Source organism: Telopea speciosissima, chromosome 10, assembly GCF_018873765.1.
Source record: "Telopea speciosissima isolate NSW1024214 ecotype Mountain lineage chromosome 10, Tspe_v1, whole genome shotgun sequence".
NCBI classification, from domain to species: domain Eukaryota; kingdom Viridiplantae; phylum Streptophyta; class Magnoliopsida; order Proteales; family Proteaceae; genus Telopea; species Telopea speciosissima.
This window is the reverse complement of record NC_057925.1, coordinates 27,914,194-27,932,156: the sequence shown is the minus strand read 5'-3', so window position 1 is coordinate 27,932,156 and position 17,963 is coordinate 27,914,194. Positions and strand designations below refer to the sequence as shown.

At 44.8% G+C, this 17,963-nt stretch overlaps 1 protein-coding gene across 1 annotated transcript; it reads right to left on the bottom strand.

The window, feature by feature from the left end:
• Window positions 1-1,622: 1,622 nt before the first annotated feature.
• Window positions 1,623-3,463, bottom strand: LOC122643461. Its single transcript, XM_043837079.1, has 4 exons — window positions 2,973-3,463; window positions 2,532-2,841; window positions 2,095-2,435; window positions 1,623-1,869 (listed from the first exon to the last, which is right to left on the bottom strand). Exons 1-4 carry the CDS (start codon window positions 3,461-3,463, stop codon window positions 1,623-1,625), a joined length of 1,389 nt encoding a protein of 462 aa, XP_043693014.1.
• Between the last annotated feature and the right edge of the window lie 14,500 nt (window positions 3,464-17,963).

Sequence of the window (17,963 nt, the reverse complement as noted above, 5' to 3'; positions counted from 1 at the left end):
GTCACTTTGGCTACTGTTGGTTGGGCTAAGTTGGGTTAGGCTTGGGATACCATATGATGTAAAAGCAAGTTAAATGAACTTAGCTAGTGGTCAAGTTCTTCCACATTATGAACCATGTTCTAAATTCTTTTACACACATGCACAAATGCAGCATGTGCAATCAGGCTTGGAGTTGTTGCTCAAGGAAAGCACCATAGAGTAACCTGGGGTCTGAAATGTTAATCCAACTTGGCTTAAAAGATGTGTTGGTTGGTTTAGTCAAGTTTGGATCAATTGTAATCTCAGCTGCACCCCTAGTTGAATAGGTACAGTTTTATTTCCATAATATTTTTTTTGATAGAATATAGTGAGAGTGGAGCCCGGGGTAGGCCACTTACTAGTAAAGGGGGGAGGCACCGATCGGTGAGAAAATAAAGGTGGTTAGAAAGCCCATTGACTTCACAATTTTTTTGATAGAATATAGTGAAACTTTATTCGGCATAAAGTTGATGAGTCATACAATGAAGTTATGGGAGAGGGATATTGAAAACCCACCTGAGGAAGAAGACTACTATTTCGGAAAACCAATTCAGTTTTATGCCTGGACGATCCTCAATGGAGGCAATTTACGTAGGAGACTCATGGAAATATATAGAGAGGGTAAGAAGGGTCCCCCGATTGTAACCATGGGTGTACAGAAGGCCCCACCACACCATCGATGAGAAAGAGCACTGAAAGAAAATATGGTCCAGCGTCTCAGCCATCCCATTACACAGAACACATGTAGTGTCAAGTTGCACCCCCCAGAAAGGCTAGTCGCTCCTTACACGCGAGCCAGGTGATAAATGAGAACTGAGGTTGAGCTGTAGGAAACCAGACCAACCTGTGCCAGGCCACTCTCGAATACCGTGCTCGCAGAGAATCCCAAGCAAACCGTAAGCTAAACCTCCCATTGGCCTCAGCAATCCAAACCAAAGTATCGCAGGGAAGCTTTGTATAGACCTTCATATTTGAAATCTCCCCCCATCTCTCTTCAATAACATTATCACCCACCGGAGCACACCAATCACTACCATTTGACCGAATTGCAGCCACCCTCTCAAAGGGCCATCTTCCCAATGCTTCAGAAACAAGTACACCAGGTCGGGCAATGGACCATGTGGGAGCCAAGGATCGAACCACAGCAAGGTCTGCTCACCCGACCAAATCAGGTATCTTACCATTCCAATAGCCACCCACCTAAGAAGAAGTATATGTCGGAGTGTTGACGAGCATTGTGAGGGAATGTCCAATGACCATACCGAGTGACGTCGTAACCAATGATGACAAATAAAGCTCACCCAACATGAAGGGCCATTTGTTGCAATAGACCAAACATGCCTCATTAAAGCCACAGAATTCCACCCGGTTAACCTTCCTAACCCCAGCCCTCCCTCCTCCCTAGGCTTGCACACAGAATCCTATGCCACCTTGAACATACCCTTCTGATTATTCCCCCACCAGAGGAACTTAGCCATGATTCTTTCCATGCTGTGAAGAACACACCGGGGGATGTGGAAAAAGTTCAACCAGCACGAAACTATACGCATGAGGACCGCCCTAATGAGCCCTAGCCTTCTCGCATACGATAGGGACCTAGCCTTTCACGACCCCAACCTCTCCTCCAGTCGAGTGACCAAGGGGGCGTAATCTATCAGACGAAGAGACCTAGAAGCTAGTAGGACCCCCAGGTAATGCACTGGGAGCCCCGCCTTCGCAAAGAAACTTTCTACCTCTGAAGCACAATTTGCAAAGAAAATCGAAAACTTTCCTTGGTTGACTATAAGACTAGATAATGCAGAGAACTTCTGGAACTCCTCCCTCAACCAAATAGCATTAGCCACTGAAGCCCTACCAAACACAAAGAGGTCGTCTGCAAAGCAGACGGATGTGATACTTGGTTTGTCACAAAACTAATGGTACGCAAAATCCCCTTGCTTGGCTGCTACACCAAGTGAGTCTAAAAACACTTGTAGGAGGATGTTAAACAAAAATGGGGAGAGGGGGCACCCCTGCCATAACCCCCTGTTACTGACAAAGGCCCGAGAGTGGCCCCCATTCAAGGAAATCACATACCTTGGGTTAACCACGCACTGTGTCAACCAAGTGATAAATGTCGCAGGAAAGTTCAACCGAAGAAGCAAGGTAAAAAGGAAACTCCACTGGACGGAGTCATACACCTTTCTGAGGTCAACCTTTGCTGCGAATCTAGGCATTCCCTTGTTCAAATGGTACCCATTCATCAACTCCTGAGCCAACAAGACATTGTCAGTAATATTCCGGCCCTCTATAAATGCCGACTGATTAACCCCCACCACCTTGTCCATCACCAACTTCAACCGATTTGCCAAGAGTTTAGCAATGAAACGGTACAGAAGCGGACTAACTGCAATCGGCCTATAGTCATGAAAGGAGTTCTGCACCTCACCCTTAGGAACTAAAGTTAGCCTGGACGTCTTGAGCTAATCAGGGAACCTGGGGGATTGGAAAAAGGACAAGATAGCCGCACACACCTCATCACCAATGATCCCCCACTTCTTCTTGAAGAAGTACGCACCAAACCTATCAACCCCTGGGGCACTGTCATTATCCATTTTGAAAACCACCCCCATAATTTCCTCCACTAAGAACGGTCGGGTAAGCAAGGCACAGTCCGTGGAGTCCAATAAATGGTCACCCTGAAGCTCAAAAGCAGGGCAAATAACCTGTGGGGAGCCAGCAAAGGCATCTTCAAAGAACCTGATAGCTTCCTGCTCAATCTCAGTCACATTTTTCAACCAATTCCCATCCCTATCATTAATTGCAGCAATACAATTCTTGCTTCTAAGAGACACCAAGGACTTGTGAAAAAACTCTGAATTCCCATCACCGAGCTCTAACCAATGCACCCTTGCCTCCTGATGCAACTCAGCTTCCCTCAAGTTGACCAGCTAGCGCAGCCTAGAAGAACAAACCCTTTCTTCAACCAAAATCGAAGCATCCAAACATCCCCCGCAATGAGAGACTGCAAACGAGTCAACTCCCCCTCCATGTCCTTGACCTTTTGATCCAGATTGTGAAAGATGGAGTGACTCCACCCCTTGAGATGGCCTTTAAGGGCACTAAGCTTTGAAACCAGGGTAAACAAAGGCCCACCCGAAACTGGTGTGTCCCAAACCTCCTGAACCAAGGGGAGAAAATCCTCGTGATCAGCCCCAAAATTAAAAAAGTAGAACTGCGTACCCCATGTGCGAGTTGTAGTACCCAGCGACACCACAACTAGGCAATGATCCAAAACCAACGGGTGTTGGAAATGCGTAGTAGAGGACGGAAAGGACTCCAACCATGGAAGATTCGCCAGCACCCGATCTAATTTACAGGCAATGCGAGTCTCACCCAAGCCTTTATTGTTCCAAGTGTATCTAGCACCAGTCCAAGGTACGTCGGCCAGCTCAGCATCGGCCATGCAGTCAACCAAGGGTTGGGTCATTCTATAGGTGACAGGGCGCCCACCCTGTTTCTCCTCCACACTCCGGAAGGCATTGAAATCACCTAACACCACCCACGGTTGCGATTGATGCGCACCCATCCGCCGAATCTCATCCCACAACGGTTCTCTGTCACTGCAAAGTGGTAGGCATACACAAAGGAGGCATAAAACCGAATCTGAGACTGCTTCACCGTCACACAAATATGAACCAGCTGCACCATGGCACAAACCGGCTGAACATCAACTGAGTCCTCATTCCATAACACCCAGACCCTGCCCGAGTCAGAAACCTGATAATTATCACAACAGCGCCACCTCCCGCTGAAAGTTCTAAAGACAGAACCAAAATTAGTAGGCTTAACCCTCGTCTCCATCAAGCCCACCACATCAAGCATATTCCCCCTCATCTAATCCAGCACCACCCTCCTCTTACCAGGGTCGTTCAACCCCCTGGTATTCCATGCACCAAGTCTGATCATTGAGAATTGGGTTTAGAGGAGCCATGCAAGGGGTTGCTCCGCCCCGGACTTCATTCTCTCTCCCTAATGGGCTCCTCCTCAACCTAGTCAAATACTGCATTAGCATGCCAAACTGGGCTACCATCATTATCAAACATAGCACGTAACAGCTCAAAACGATTCTTTGAAGTTGGGCTTGTCATTGTATCACGTCGTTGCACTCCCCTACCCTGAGGTGTACCAACAAGCTCACCCACCTCGGTAGAAATAGAGATTGTTGAAGTCATGTGCTCCCCCTCAGCGCATGGACTGGTCACTGCACCCTGAGCTTGGACGTCACCCAACCGTGCAAGTGAGGCATCACCTAGAGAAGCCGACACGAGGCCATGTTCCTTCACCCCCTCATGAGAGCCACTAACGCGAACATAAACTGCGCCTCACTCCTAGAAAGCAGCCCCCCCATCGGGATCACATATGGCATCGTGGCTAACCACCATTGGATCCAAAGAAGTGGATCCCTTCTCAAACACTCTCTTCGGGCGCGCATCAGGAAGTGTAGCATCCGATCTCGGTGCCTAGGCTGGGTTCCGACTAGCAACCGGCGGTGAACCTGGCTACCGAGAGCGTCCACCTCTTGACCTCTGTCGTGCTGTAGCCTTCCAACTCCCATCAATCTACATGGATTCCTTGTGCTGCTCAGTTACTACTGGGACCACAGGTGAATGGGGATAGTGTTGGTCAGAGTGACTGAACACCCGCACCCAGAACAAAGTGGAGGGGCCCATTCGAATTGCACAGGTTGTTCACGAACTACGTCCTCCCCCAATCCAATAGAGATCGATTCCGACAGGCCATTTGCAGCATCGACAAGAACACAAAACCTTGCAAACAATAGTCGTTCCCACTACGACGTATGATGATCCACGTAGATAGGCTTACCAAGAAGGCTAGCAATACAACCTAGTAACCGAGTCCCCCAGAACTGCAACCCCAAGCCATACAACCTCACCCACAGCGGGAGCACCGTCTCCTCTCTTTTCGTAAGGGAGATCTCAGGGTACTAAGGCCGTAGGATCAGTGGCTGGGAGCCTAACGTCCAAGGCCCTTCATCCAGGACCTACCGGCTAAGATCAGAATCCTGGAAATCAAACACAAAAATTCCGCTCTCTAACCCAAATACTTCAATGTGCCCAACATGGCTCCATTTCTCTTACGCAAACCGCTTCATACTGGAGAAGGTGGGACGCTGACCAAAGACGTAGCCCACCAATGCAGACTCCCACCAGCCACTCTCCTCTTCCACATCCTCCACCGGGCAGCAGGCCACCTTCCTTCCATCCATAACTGCTAGTTCAAAGTAGTCCAGCGAAACTGAGCCTTCTCGGGAAGTTTTCCCTGCAACCATTCGAGCCCACGATCATGGCTGTCCATTTGTAGCAGAACCCTGTTGACCAGAACCAGGTTCGACAGTACCATGGGCCATCGGAGTACCGCAGCCAATAGCCATCATAGGCCTATCAAGAAACCAAAAACCTTACGTCGCCTTCCTGAAAGTTCGGAGCTTCTCTCTCCTTCACAAACCGTCTTTTGCTCTCCTAACTATGTATGTTAAATCTAGGGGTATTAATTGAGCGGTTCAGGCCGATTGAGTCGGTTTCGGCATGGGAATGATGAATCCTAAACCAATATGGAAATTTTGATTTCGGGTTCTTGTAACGGTTTGTTATCGGGGTTCACTTCTGTTTAACATACGTAATTGTACTAAAACTATAAAAAAACAATTTAATTTTTCAATGGGTTACAGGTTTTTATCGGTTCCTTAACTGGGTAGATCGATAAGGTTTTGGTTTTGGTCCAGGTTTTTTTGGCTTCCAGTATGGATCAGTTTGGTTTCGAGGATGTAATACCGCATTTCGGAAACCTAGCCAATAAGAAAACGGTTCGGACTGGTTTATCCAGTTCAGTTGACACCCCTAGGTAAATTGATCCAAACGGGCCAAAACTGACCCCGGTTACAAATCAATACGAGAAAGTGATACAACCCGAACCCAAATAGAAACTAGCCGAAACCAAACTTTCCTTATTGTGTTGGTTTCGGATTCACCATTCCCACACCTAAATCGGCTCAACCCGTACCGACCAATCAACACACCTAGGTTGGCCAATGCACATTGTATCGGATCAAGTTGATTCGATATAGTTTTACGGGTTCAACAAGCACAAAACCAAAGGCCTAACCGTAGACCCTGTCTAGATCTGACTAATACGATTTGGTTTGATTCAATTACACACCTGCTCCAGCCAATAGGATTAAAATTGAATAAAACAATTCTCTTTTTTTTTAAAAAAAAAAAAAAGACAAAAAAAATATTTATATTTCTGACTAGGATTTTAGAGAAAATAAAACATATTTTAATTTTTGGGGTTTATTATTTATTTCTTTGCTTATTTCTTGCAAATATTACTAAATAGATGAGTTTATTTAAAAAATAAAGAAAAAAAGAGTAAAATAATGCACCTGGTGGGAGTCTAACCCACAATACGAAGGCCTAATTGATAATCATGATCAATTGAGCTACAGGAGCTTTCATATTAATTTATTCTTTATTTGTCATCTTAAATAAAAGATTATTTTACGGGGAAAAAAAATAACCATAAATGTTTGGACCTGGTGGTAGTCGAACCCACAATACCAAGGCCTAAATCATCTCGCTGATAAATTTAGAGCTACAAGCACTTTGATAAGTACATTTTCTGCAAAAAATATAAAATAAAAATATAATGCTTAGCTGATTAAAAATTACAATATATAAGCGCCTATGGGGGTCAAAATTAACGACAACACCATAGCACCAAACCCGTAAAGCGAACCGGTCCAAACTAATAATATTTTGTTCTACTTATTTACATTGCTTTGGCCAATACATTTTCGTATCGGTTCGGTCTGATTTGACTCGGTTTTACCATTTTGGGCTAATCCAAAACCTCAACTCCCAAACGAAACGGCATGGACTAATAAGCTTTGGTTTGCCCCGTTTACACTGGGTTTGTCACACCCCAAACCACCCCTAGGAGGATTGGGTAGGTGACCCGAATTGCGTAACGGCAATCCGCCAAATCCCACGGATCTAGAAGCAGTGCTTACGATCATGGAACCATATCCACATCTTAACCATAAGTAAGATCAGAGTAATGCAGAACATCTACAATTCAAAAGTAAAAAGGAAGCATAGCAATACGAGAAATGGTGATAATATATACATAATAAGTCTTGTTTGGTAAATCTCCCGGACACACACAACCCACAACAAAGAAACCAAAGCTGATAAGTACATATGAAAATATATACAGGGCGAGCATTCTCAGCCCCAAAAGAAAAACAAATAAAAACTACACAACCAAGTCAGAACGGAGATACTCCCGAAAACCCAAAAGGAGTCTCCAATCAAAACATCACATGCACGCTTCAATGGTATTCATCCGCAATGACCATCGAGAACGTACACAGGATCGGTATGACCTCCGTCGGGGTCCACACCAACATCATCATAACCACCAAAACTCTCCTCCTCGAAATAGCAGCCATGCCACAGCGGTATCCACCTGCAGGATCATTTAAGAAGACAGCAACATATAACAGAGTGTGAGCCCCACCGAGCTCGTGAGCAAATAACATCCATCATGCATGCATATGCAATCACAATCCACAGTTTATATGATCTACATGATATGCAAGTCCAAACTTTATTATTATCCACCTATCATTACAACTAAGTCTGGTCTTGCCACTACAATCCCCAATACATGTATCCCTGGTGCGGGCTTCTAACCCCTTCCCGCGATACATCCATTGAGTTGTCGGAGAAGACTAGTCGGCCCCTGCATTCGTTCACCAAGGTCGGCCCAACTAACCCTCTATGATTATCCAGGGGGACAACCGTTTCTTCCCTCATGCACCATTCCGGAGTTCTTTTATTCTTTTCTTTTTTTTTTCACTCCCTGATAATTGTCCCCACAGGCATCCAGCACCTTAACCCCTGCCGGCAAGGGTTCGTGGCACAGGTGATGAAACTCTAGCCCCATGTCTATATGGTATCGTATGAGTCCAGCGGTGTCAATCGTACCCCATAATATAGGCTACCACAGGCCCCATTTCCAAGCCGAGTACGGCATCTAGTCTAGTAAACACAACCATCATATAGAATTCACAGTGTTGATTAACAATAGACTTTGTGCAGTGATTTGAGTAACTTGAATTGTAAGTAACACAGCATTCATGATTCAATTATTAACAACCGGCATCAGATCATAATTACATTTACACATACGATAGTATTATTCACTCACCAGTACTTGGCTCTAGGTACTCAGTCACAAATTTAGATCCCGTAGTTGTCTGAATATTGTCCTTGAGCACGGGATCAGGTCCTAGATGTAAATCACAAGTTGTCATGTTGAGTTATCAGTCTATCATTAAAAGTCCTAGGGTTACCCTAATCTTACTGGATTGACCCGGAGTTCAATTGGTTCACTCTTGAAATCACTGAGCCTTACACCGGGCCTTAGGTCATGTTTCGGTGTATGGGCCAGTGCTAGGGCATAGGGGCAAACTGGTCATTTGTAATACCAGTACCTGCCACTAGGTTGGAACATGGTCCCACAATAGTCTATGACATAATTACACTGCTGTCCACTTTAGGTTAGTAATGTAAAATCAAACACAGGAGTGCACAGTCACATGCGGGGCCCACTTAGGGTTCCAAAATATTCTTCATTTATGGACAGATGTGGGGGAAGGGTATTTTTTTCATTTCCCACATCCCACAGTGTCCAGGGATCAAGGCCATCAGGAAAATTATAGATCTGCCCCTTCATTTCTAAAAGATTCCATCACTGGGCCTTGCTGCATCGCCCAGTGCATTGCCCAGTGCCTGTAGAATCGACCTTAGGCTGAGTTTCCAATGTTGGACCTGCAGAGCTGGGCCTACACTTGTCCTCTGCATGTTTGGGGATCTGGGTAGCCCTTGCAATGGTCTATCTCATGGTCTAATCGATTTCATCATTAGGTTCCAGTCAGGCTGACTATGGCTGCCCAAGTAACCCAGATGAATAGTGCATAGGGTTTTATCAAACCTAAAATCTTGGATTCCGTCACATACAAGGCCGGATATGCAAGTTCAATAGGGCTTCAGGGCTGCAACCACCTAGGGTTTGGTCTCCGCAGCCCTGGATTGCAGTCTGGGCTTCAATCCATCAACCAGAAGGGGATCTGGGCAGTGCAACCATGCACAGCCAGATTTCGGCCAAGGCAGCAGCATAACTAAATATTGATTTTCATAGAAAAACCCAGATCTACCATGCACAAGGTCTGCATGGCTGATCTGGACCAAGACTGGGCAAACCCCAGCTTGTCTGGGCTGCCCAGTGTATAGAACACAGCAAGAATAGGGAGGAAACAAAAGGCAGCAGGTATACAGGGGATTTTTATACCTGAAAATGGCTGAGGGGGGTTCGGTTGCAGGCTGGAATGTTTGCAGCTGGTCTCCTTTCTTCCCCCTTCCTTCCTTCTTCCTTCCCTTCCTCTCTTTTCTCTCTCTTCTTTCCTTTCTTCTCTCTTTCGAATTCAGTTTCTGCCAAGGGTTCTAAAATGAACCCAAGGCCTCCTATTTATAGCCTAAGGCTAACTAAGGCTTGTTTGCCTTTAGTCCCTCATTAAAAACTGATTTTTGAAACTAATTTTGTTCAGTTCAGGGCTCTCTGGTGGGGTCTGCAGTGAACCAAGGATATGAGGTGGTCCCTCAGAGTCCCCTTTATCACTAGAGACTGTCCATGGCCAAGTAGGGTGGTTCCCACATTTTTAATAACTAAAAATGTGCAAAAGCAGCCATTGGGCGATGTCTCTTGGTGTTGCCACATCGCGCAGTGGCCCAGTGAATTCCAGCAACATGAATTCAAATGGGGATTGCACAGGGGTTTGACCCTAGGTCAGGGTATTGTCCCCACATGCCCACCATGGATTTTTACATGATTTTTTAGAGGTGGGTCCCACCATTTTAAGGAGGAGAGGGATTACCTGGGATCCAAGTCATACTTCAGTCTGTGAGCTGTGCAAGTGCAGGGGTCTGCTATCCATCTTCTAACAGGTATATAGGGAAACCTGTTCGAAGCATTCTCATTGATCTCATTGAGTGGAGTGATGCTCCACAGTGATCTTGGTGGCCTGGTCAGGGGTTCCTGCACTTCAGTCAGATCCCAGCCAATTAGGGGGGTAGGGTTTGACATTTCTCCCCACGTTACAAAAATTTCATCCACAAAATTTGCTTACCTAGTAATCTAAAGAGTTGAGGATACTTCTCCTTCATTTCTTCCTCACGTTCTCATGAAGCTTCTTCCGCTCGGTTATTTCCCCATCGAACTTTCACGAAAGCAACAATGCGGTTTCGGAGGTTATGCTCATTTTTATCCAATATCTCCGTGGGGTGTTCTTCATAAGTCCTGTCCACGTCCAACTGTTCAGGTTCTGTTGGTAGCATATGTGTCGGATTATTTATATATTTTTGTAGCATTGACACATGAAAAACGTTGTGGACACTTGACAAAGATGGCGGTAGAGCCAGCCTGTATGTTACGGGTCCCACTCTATTTAGAATTTCATATGGACCAATAAATCTTGGGCTCAACTTGCCTTTCTTGTTGAAGCGTAGCAATCCTTTGGTTGGAGACACTCGAAGAAATACTTTTTCTCTGACCTCAAAGTCAATATCCTTCCTTCGGTTGTCCATATAACTCTTCTGTCTTGACTGAGCTGCCTTGATCTTCTCTCTTATGGTGGCAGGTCGCTTGAATCATTTCGGGTCCGAGATATTTTCGCTCACCAACTTCATCCCAATAAAGCGGAGTTCGACACTTCCTGCCATAGAGTGCTTCGAATGGTGCCATGCCAATGGTGGAGTGGTAACTGTTATTGTATGCAAATTCCACCAGTGGTATGTGAGCATCCCAACTATCATTCATTTCCAAAACACAGGCTCGGAGCATGTCCTCCAGAGTCCGAATGGTTCTTTCTGATTGTCCGTCCGTCTGCGGATGGAAAGCTGTACTAAGATTTAATTGAGATCCTAATGTCTTTTGTAAACTTCTCCAAAACCGTGAAGTAAATCGAGGATCTCTGTCAGACACAATACTAACAAGCATGCCATGTAAGCGGACTATGTTGTCAATGTAGATCTGGGCAAGCTTCTCCATCGGATAACTTATTTTAATCTGTATGAAGTGAGCTGCCTTTGTTAGTCCATCTATGATCACCCAAATTGCATTCATGCCCTTCCTGGTGTTGGGCAGATTTGTCACGAAATCCATTGTGATTCTTTCCCACTTCCACTCAGGTATGGGAAGTGGTTGCAAGAGTCCATATGGTTGGTGTCTTTCCGCTTTTATTTGTTGACAGGTAAGGCACTTGGACACGTAGATTGCTATGGTCTGCTTCATTCCAATCCACTAATAATATTTCTTCAAGTCCTTGTAAATCTTTGTACTTCCCGGGTGGATAGTATAGGGTAAGTTGTGCACCTTTTTGAGAATTCGGTCTTGGACGTCAAAGTCCTCGGGCACGTACAATCTATCATGAAACTTCAATGCTCTATCTTGGGCCAATGTAAAATCCGGGTCTCTATGGACACCTTGTTGAATTTTCCAAATTATTTTGGCCAGCTCAGAATCCAATGGTTGCTTCGTAATTATTTCTTCTCATATTGACAGCTGCAGATCCATTGCTGCTAATTTACATAGCCGCTTCTTCGATCACGAGCTCCAGATCAAATTTCTAAGCTTCCTCTATTAACTGTTCACTTACGACTAATGATGCGAGGGACACAGTCTGAGATTTTTTACTTAATGCATCTGCCACAACATTGGCTTTACCAGGGTGGTACTGGATTTCACAGTCATAATCCTTTACCAATTCTAGCCATCGCCTCTGTCTCATGTTCAGTTTCTTTTGGGTGAAGAAATACTTCAGGCTTTTGTGATCACTGAAGATTTCACTCTTTTTACCGTATAGGCAGTGTCGCCAAATTTTCAACGCGAAGACTACCACCGCTAACTCCAAATCATGAGTAGGGTAATTCTTCTCGTGTTCCTTTAACTGCCTGGAAGCGTAAGTGACTACTTTACCTCTCTGCATCAGGACGCCCCCTAGGCCTGTTCTACATGCATCTGTATATACTACCATTCCTCCAGTTCTGTCTGGAATGGTCAAAACCAGAACTGTTACCAATCGGTTCTTCAGTTCTTGGAAACTCTTCTCACATGTCTCATTCCATTCAAACTTAGTACCCTTCCTCGTGAGTTTTGTCATGGGCACCGAGATACGCGAGAAATTCTCAATGAATCGGCGGTAATAACCAGCCAATCCCAAGAAACTTTGGATCTCCATGGCATTCTTCGAAGTTTCCCATTCGAGTACTGCTTTCACATTGTCGGGGTCTACCTTGATGCCGTCTTTGGTGATGATATGCCCCAGGAAACCAATTTGATTGAGCCAAAATTCACACTTACTAAATTTGGCATAGAGCTGGTGTTCTCGCAATCGCTGCAACACAAAAGTAAGGTGTCACGCGTGCTCCTCCTCATTCATAGAGTACAGCAGGATGTCATCAATAAACACTATGACGAACTTATCCAGTACATCATGGAATACTCTATTCATCATATCCATGAACACTGCTGGGGTATTCGTTAGTCCGAACGACAACACTAAAAATTCATAATGTTCGTATCGAGTTCGGAACGCCGTTTTATGAATGTCACCAGTTTTGATCCTCAGTTGATGGTATCCTGACCTAAGATAAATCTTAGAGAAAAATCTTGCTCCTTGTAGCTTATCGAAAAGGTCGTCGATACGCGGCAACGGGTATCGATTCTTGATTGTCAGCTTATTCAACTCACGTTAGTCGATACACAGCCGCATGCTTCCATCTTTCTTCTTTACGAATAGCACAGGTGCTCCCCAAGGTGACACACTGGGTCGAATAAATCCCTTCTTCTGCAGATCTTGAAGTTGTGTCTGCAACTCTTTCAATTCGACTGCCGCCATCCTGTATGGTGCCTTAGATACCGGTGCTGCACCAGGAATTAGATCAATCGCGAACTCTATAGCGCGGTCCGGCGACAACTGTGTTAGATCTTCTGGAAACACATCAAGAAATTCTCTAACAACGTGAAGTTCCTCCGAGGGTTTTATCTTTGCCTCCGTGTCTATCACCATGGCCAAAAATCCTTGGCATCCATCATCAAGCAACTTCTGCACCTGAAGTGCAGATAATGTTATCCTTCTGGATTTCCTCCTTGATTCACTTTGATAGGTGAAGTCCGACCCATCTTCTAGTTTAAACTTTATCTTTTTCTCCGCACACATGACGTTTGCACCATAGGCAGACAGCCAATCCATGCCTAGCATCACGTCAAAATCATTTATATCCATTTTTATCAGTCGTGCGGTTAGTCTGTTCCCATAGATTTCAATCTGGCAGGGGTCGTAGACCTCTTTCAAACTCACGACACTCCCTGTCGGCGTGCTGACTACTAACTCATGCCCAATATCTCTTGGTTGTTCTTTCATCTTACTTGCAAAGGTTGAGGAGACGAAAGAGTGGGTTGCGCCCGAGTGAAATAATACTCATGCAGGTATGGTTGAGACATTCAGGGTACCTAGGGTTTGTAGGTAATTTAGGTTTCATGAATTAAACTAGTTATTCTCTATAATTTACAGTGTTCGACCATTTACCTGTCATAACGTTGGGGTTCGCCTCAGCTTCTTCACTGGTCAGAGCGTACACCTTTCCTTGCGTCCGATTGTCAAGCGGTTGAAATGGCCTAGCATAGGGCTGATTAAATGAATTGTTGCCATATCCATGCAATTTGCAATCCCTGGCCATATGCCCTTCCTTGTTGCACAGATAGCATTTGAAAGGTGGAGCTCCAGGTGTTGAGGCCTTGCTCGCTTGACTTGCTGCTGGTTGGGCTGGCGAAGCTGCTGTCATCGCTTGACTCGTAGTAGGTTGAGTAGATTGAGTAAATGTAGGGCGAAAAGAATTCTGACCTACGCTCGGCCTACGATACAGAGTTGGAGTAGGGCTTGAACTTGTTCCCCGATAAACCTTATTTGGCCAACCATAGGTTTGGAAATTATTCGACCTTTTGTTCAAACCAAGTGACGTCATAGTTTTTCTTTCTCTTTTTCCTTGAATCTATCCTCCATTGTCTTCGCCTTATCAACCATTTGAGCATAATCCCGAATATCCATGATTGACAAAACTGATCCAATCTCAGTTTTGAGTCCCTTCTCAAATTTCTTGGCCTTACTAACTTCCCCTTTCAAGTGCTCTGGAGCAAAGTGGAACAGATCTTCAAACCGCTATTGGTAATCTAGTACCGACTTGTTCCCTTGCACCAGTGCCATGAATTCTGCTTCCTTTCTATCCTTGAAACTTTTAGGAAAGTAGTTCTTGAAGAAAACCTCCTTAAACTGTTCCCATGTGGGGTTTGGGTGAGTAGCTTCCGAATTAGGCCTCGTGGCTTTCCACCAAGTTTCGGCTTCATTTTACAACTGATAACCCGCACAAATAATCTTTTGCGCATCCGTGCACTTGAGTACTTCAAATGCCTTTTCTAGGGCACTGATCCATCGTTCCGGTTGCATTGCCTCTGATGTTATTATAGAAAGTGCAGGTAGTTGGAGTTTCTTGAACCTTTCCATAACCTTGGCGGTAGAATTTTTTGCTAAGTACTGAGGTACAGGTGGTGGAAACAGTACGGGTCGATTAGGTGGTGGTGGTGGTGCAGCGCGTTCGTGCATCATAGTTGCAAACTGTGTAGACATCTGACCAAGCAACTTCTGTTGTTGTTGCATGGTTCGCATCATCATGGTCATGAATGCAGTCACGTCGCTGGCTGCCACACTTGGCTGAGGTGCTGCTGTAGTAGCTTGTGTAGCTGCTGGTGCTCCTGATGAAGCAGCTGATGCCTCGGAGTTTTGAGCCTCAATTCCGTTGGGCAATTCAACCTCCGGTACAATTCTAGGTTGTTTACCCTTACGACCTCCACGAGAACTTCTAGTGTTGACCATTGTTGCTTCTCTGAAAAGAGGAGCGAGTTCAATATTCCAATTCATCTTTACGGATTAACAGTTGTTCCCTAGCAAACAGATACTATCCCAGTACATAGTTCTAGCGAGTATCATGAGTCATACCAGTAAGGTGGATTATTAGATTCATTATCTTGGTTTGTTAGGTGTTGTGTCTTATTGAATATCTTATGTTTTTCTTTCTTATGCGTTTTATGAGTCAGTATGTTATGCATGGCACTAATGGAAAAAAAAATTCAGATTTTTAAATAAAGACTTTTAATTAATTACCTGATCTAGCAGGCAAGCATCTCTAGCTTCTTCCCAGTCTCAAACTCTAGTGCCAGTAGAAATTCTATGTCAGCTATCACCTCTCCAGCTAGACTCAGAAAATGCTCTCGGTCCTCGGGTCCACTAATGGCTGCAATAGCCAAGTAAAAGTCCAGTCGACTCTCAGCCCGGGGTAGCACTAACCGTATCCGTCTCAGTCTCTCTCGTAAATGTCTAATATAAAGCATGGTGCTGGGGTCACCAGCCTCAGTCAACTCACTGGTCCTGTCACATAACATGGTTCTGAGCATTAGGACATACTTAATTGAAAGAATTAAGTACACGACTATTGGAAACTTAAATGACCATAACACCATTATAACAAATCCTTGGGTTGGCTCGAGGTACCTTAACGTCTAAGGATTCGATTGACTAGACAACCTATCAGATCCTGCTCTCAGCTATCCTACACCTTGGTTAGGGTAAGATCTATGCTTCCCGTACTTAGTAAACACATAATACAACATACCTACGTATCTAAGTTCTGTTTTGCTTAGCAACAGTCCGGTCAGTTCGTACATTACAATAGGCACGCATAAAGCATATTAGTAATATACACCATACAAATATACTTACAAATATAAAGTATACTAATTATATATATATATATTTTAACCTAACCATATAAATTTCCCTAATTCCCAATGTGTTGCATTTGTAAAATTTTTCACTCTCTTAGATTCATGAGATCTAAGTTCTTAGGTCATGAATTATTTATTATTATATTTTATTAATATAATATTCTTATTATTTAATAATAATAATAATTTTTTTTTTGTCCTTGTTTTTATGTCTTATTGGGTTATTATGCCCAAAACTAAGGTCCTCATGTGTAAATTCTGGATTTTCTGCAAATTTACCATCACTGGGCGATGTCTCTGGGCGTTGCCACATCGCCTAGTGCCATCGCCCAGAGAATCGGGCTCAGGCTTTTTAAGTCCGAGAGGGCCCCATTTGTTCCCTATTCTATTCCAAACTTCTTCAAACCTTAGGGAAAAGTTCTTGAAGGGTAAGGGGACCACTTCCACACTATTTCTCATCGATTCCTCGGGCTATTTGCAATCACATACGCTCTCTGGTAAGCTTTCTAGCTCAAACTTGTCTTTTACATATCTCTATTCACCTCCCTCTTGTTTTGGTTTTGATTTTCACCAAATTGCTAGTCTTAACCATGGGGTTTCTTTCTCTTTTGTAGAGAATGTCCACTAGCAGGCGTACCACACGCAAATCAGTAGCCTAGAAGAGGCTATGGGTTGAGTCTGAGGATTCTTCCTACTCAGAGATTCCTCCTCCATCTCCTAGGGAGGATTCATCTTTAGAGGAACCAGATTTCGACCACCATCTTTTCTCCAGGTATGAGTATGCTAAGGAGTGGAAAAACTTCATTTCCGTAAAGATAGTGAATGGCCAGGTGGTGCGAGTAGAGGACTTCCACCTATATGGCCTCTTTGCCAAGTTTAATGCCCTAGGCTGGGCATCGATGTTATCTCCTACCGAGCCTTGTTATCCCAACTTGGTTCGGTACTTTTATTGTAACCTGGGGCCTTCTAGTGCCTAGCAGTTCGGGGTGGAGAGTAAGGTAAAGGGAGTGGATATCAGGCTGACCACTACCCTATTGGCGGAGATCCTGGGTTTACCTGACACAGGTGATAGGGTTTATTACCAACCCCACATGGACATATCCGAGATGTTCTCCCTCGAGACTAGGAGGATAGTTTTCACTACTTTGACCGGTTCAGGGAATACTCCCAAGTCTGAGACTGCCTACAAGTCCAGTGCTAGGGTGATTAGTAGATGTGTGACCTATAACATTTACCCCAAGGGAGGAAATAAGGGCAGCATATCTATGATGCAGGCATATATCACTTACTACCTGTTGGGTGCTGGTCAAGGGGGTCCAGTCATCAACCTCCCATATTTGTTGCTTCAGGTGATGCTTTATCACACACGAAATCCAGCCGATGGTAACCTTCTTTATGGGAAGTTCCTTACATTGGTCTTTCGATACTTTGGGGTTCCGTTAGAGGGGGAGTACATTAACAGGGTCCGATCCAGGCCTATAGATAAAACTTCTATCTTGAAGATGAAAGTGCCTAGTGAAGATCCAGTAGTGGATGAGGAGCAGGTGATGGCTGAGGATATGCAGCAAGACGAGGGGCAGGGTAGTGATGCACAGGATGTGAATCAGATTGGAGAGGAGTAGGGCGACATTGGAGTAGACACTCAGGGCATGTACACAGAGGAGCAAGGGTTAGGTCCAGATGATCTCGAGGGTTTTGACACACAGTTTACGGACTTACCTGCTTACGAGATGATCGGTGCCACCAGTTCACAGGTTTCAGGGCCTCTAGATTGGGCTCAGGTGATGGCACAGCTTCAGAGCCTCGATATACAGATGTCAGACCTGGGATCCAGGGTGGACCAGGGCTTCACTTCCTTGGGCAGTAGAGTGGGTGCTGTCGAGTAGAGATTGGATTTTTGGGACAGATTCTACAGAGTTGACTCTCGCCATACTCAGCCTCTGTCGAGCGACTTGCCTCCTACAGAGTTCCTACAGTACCGAACT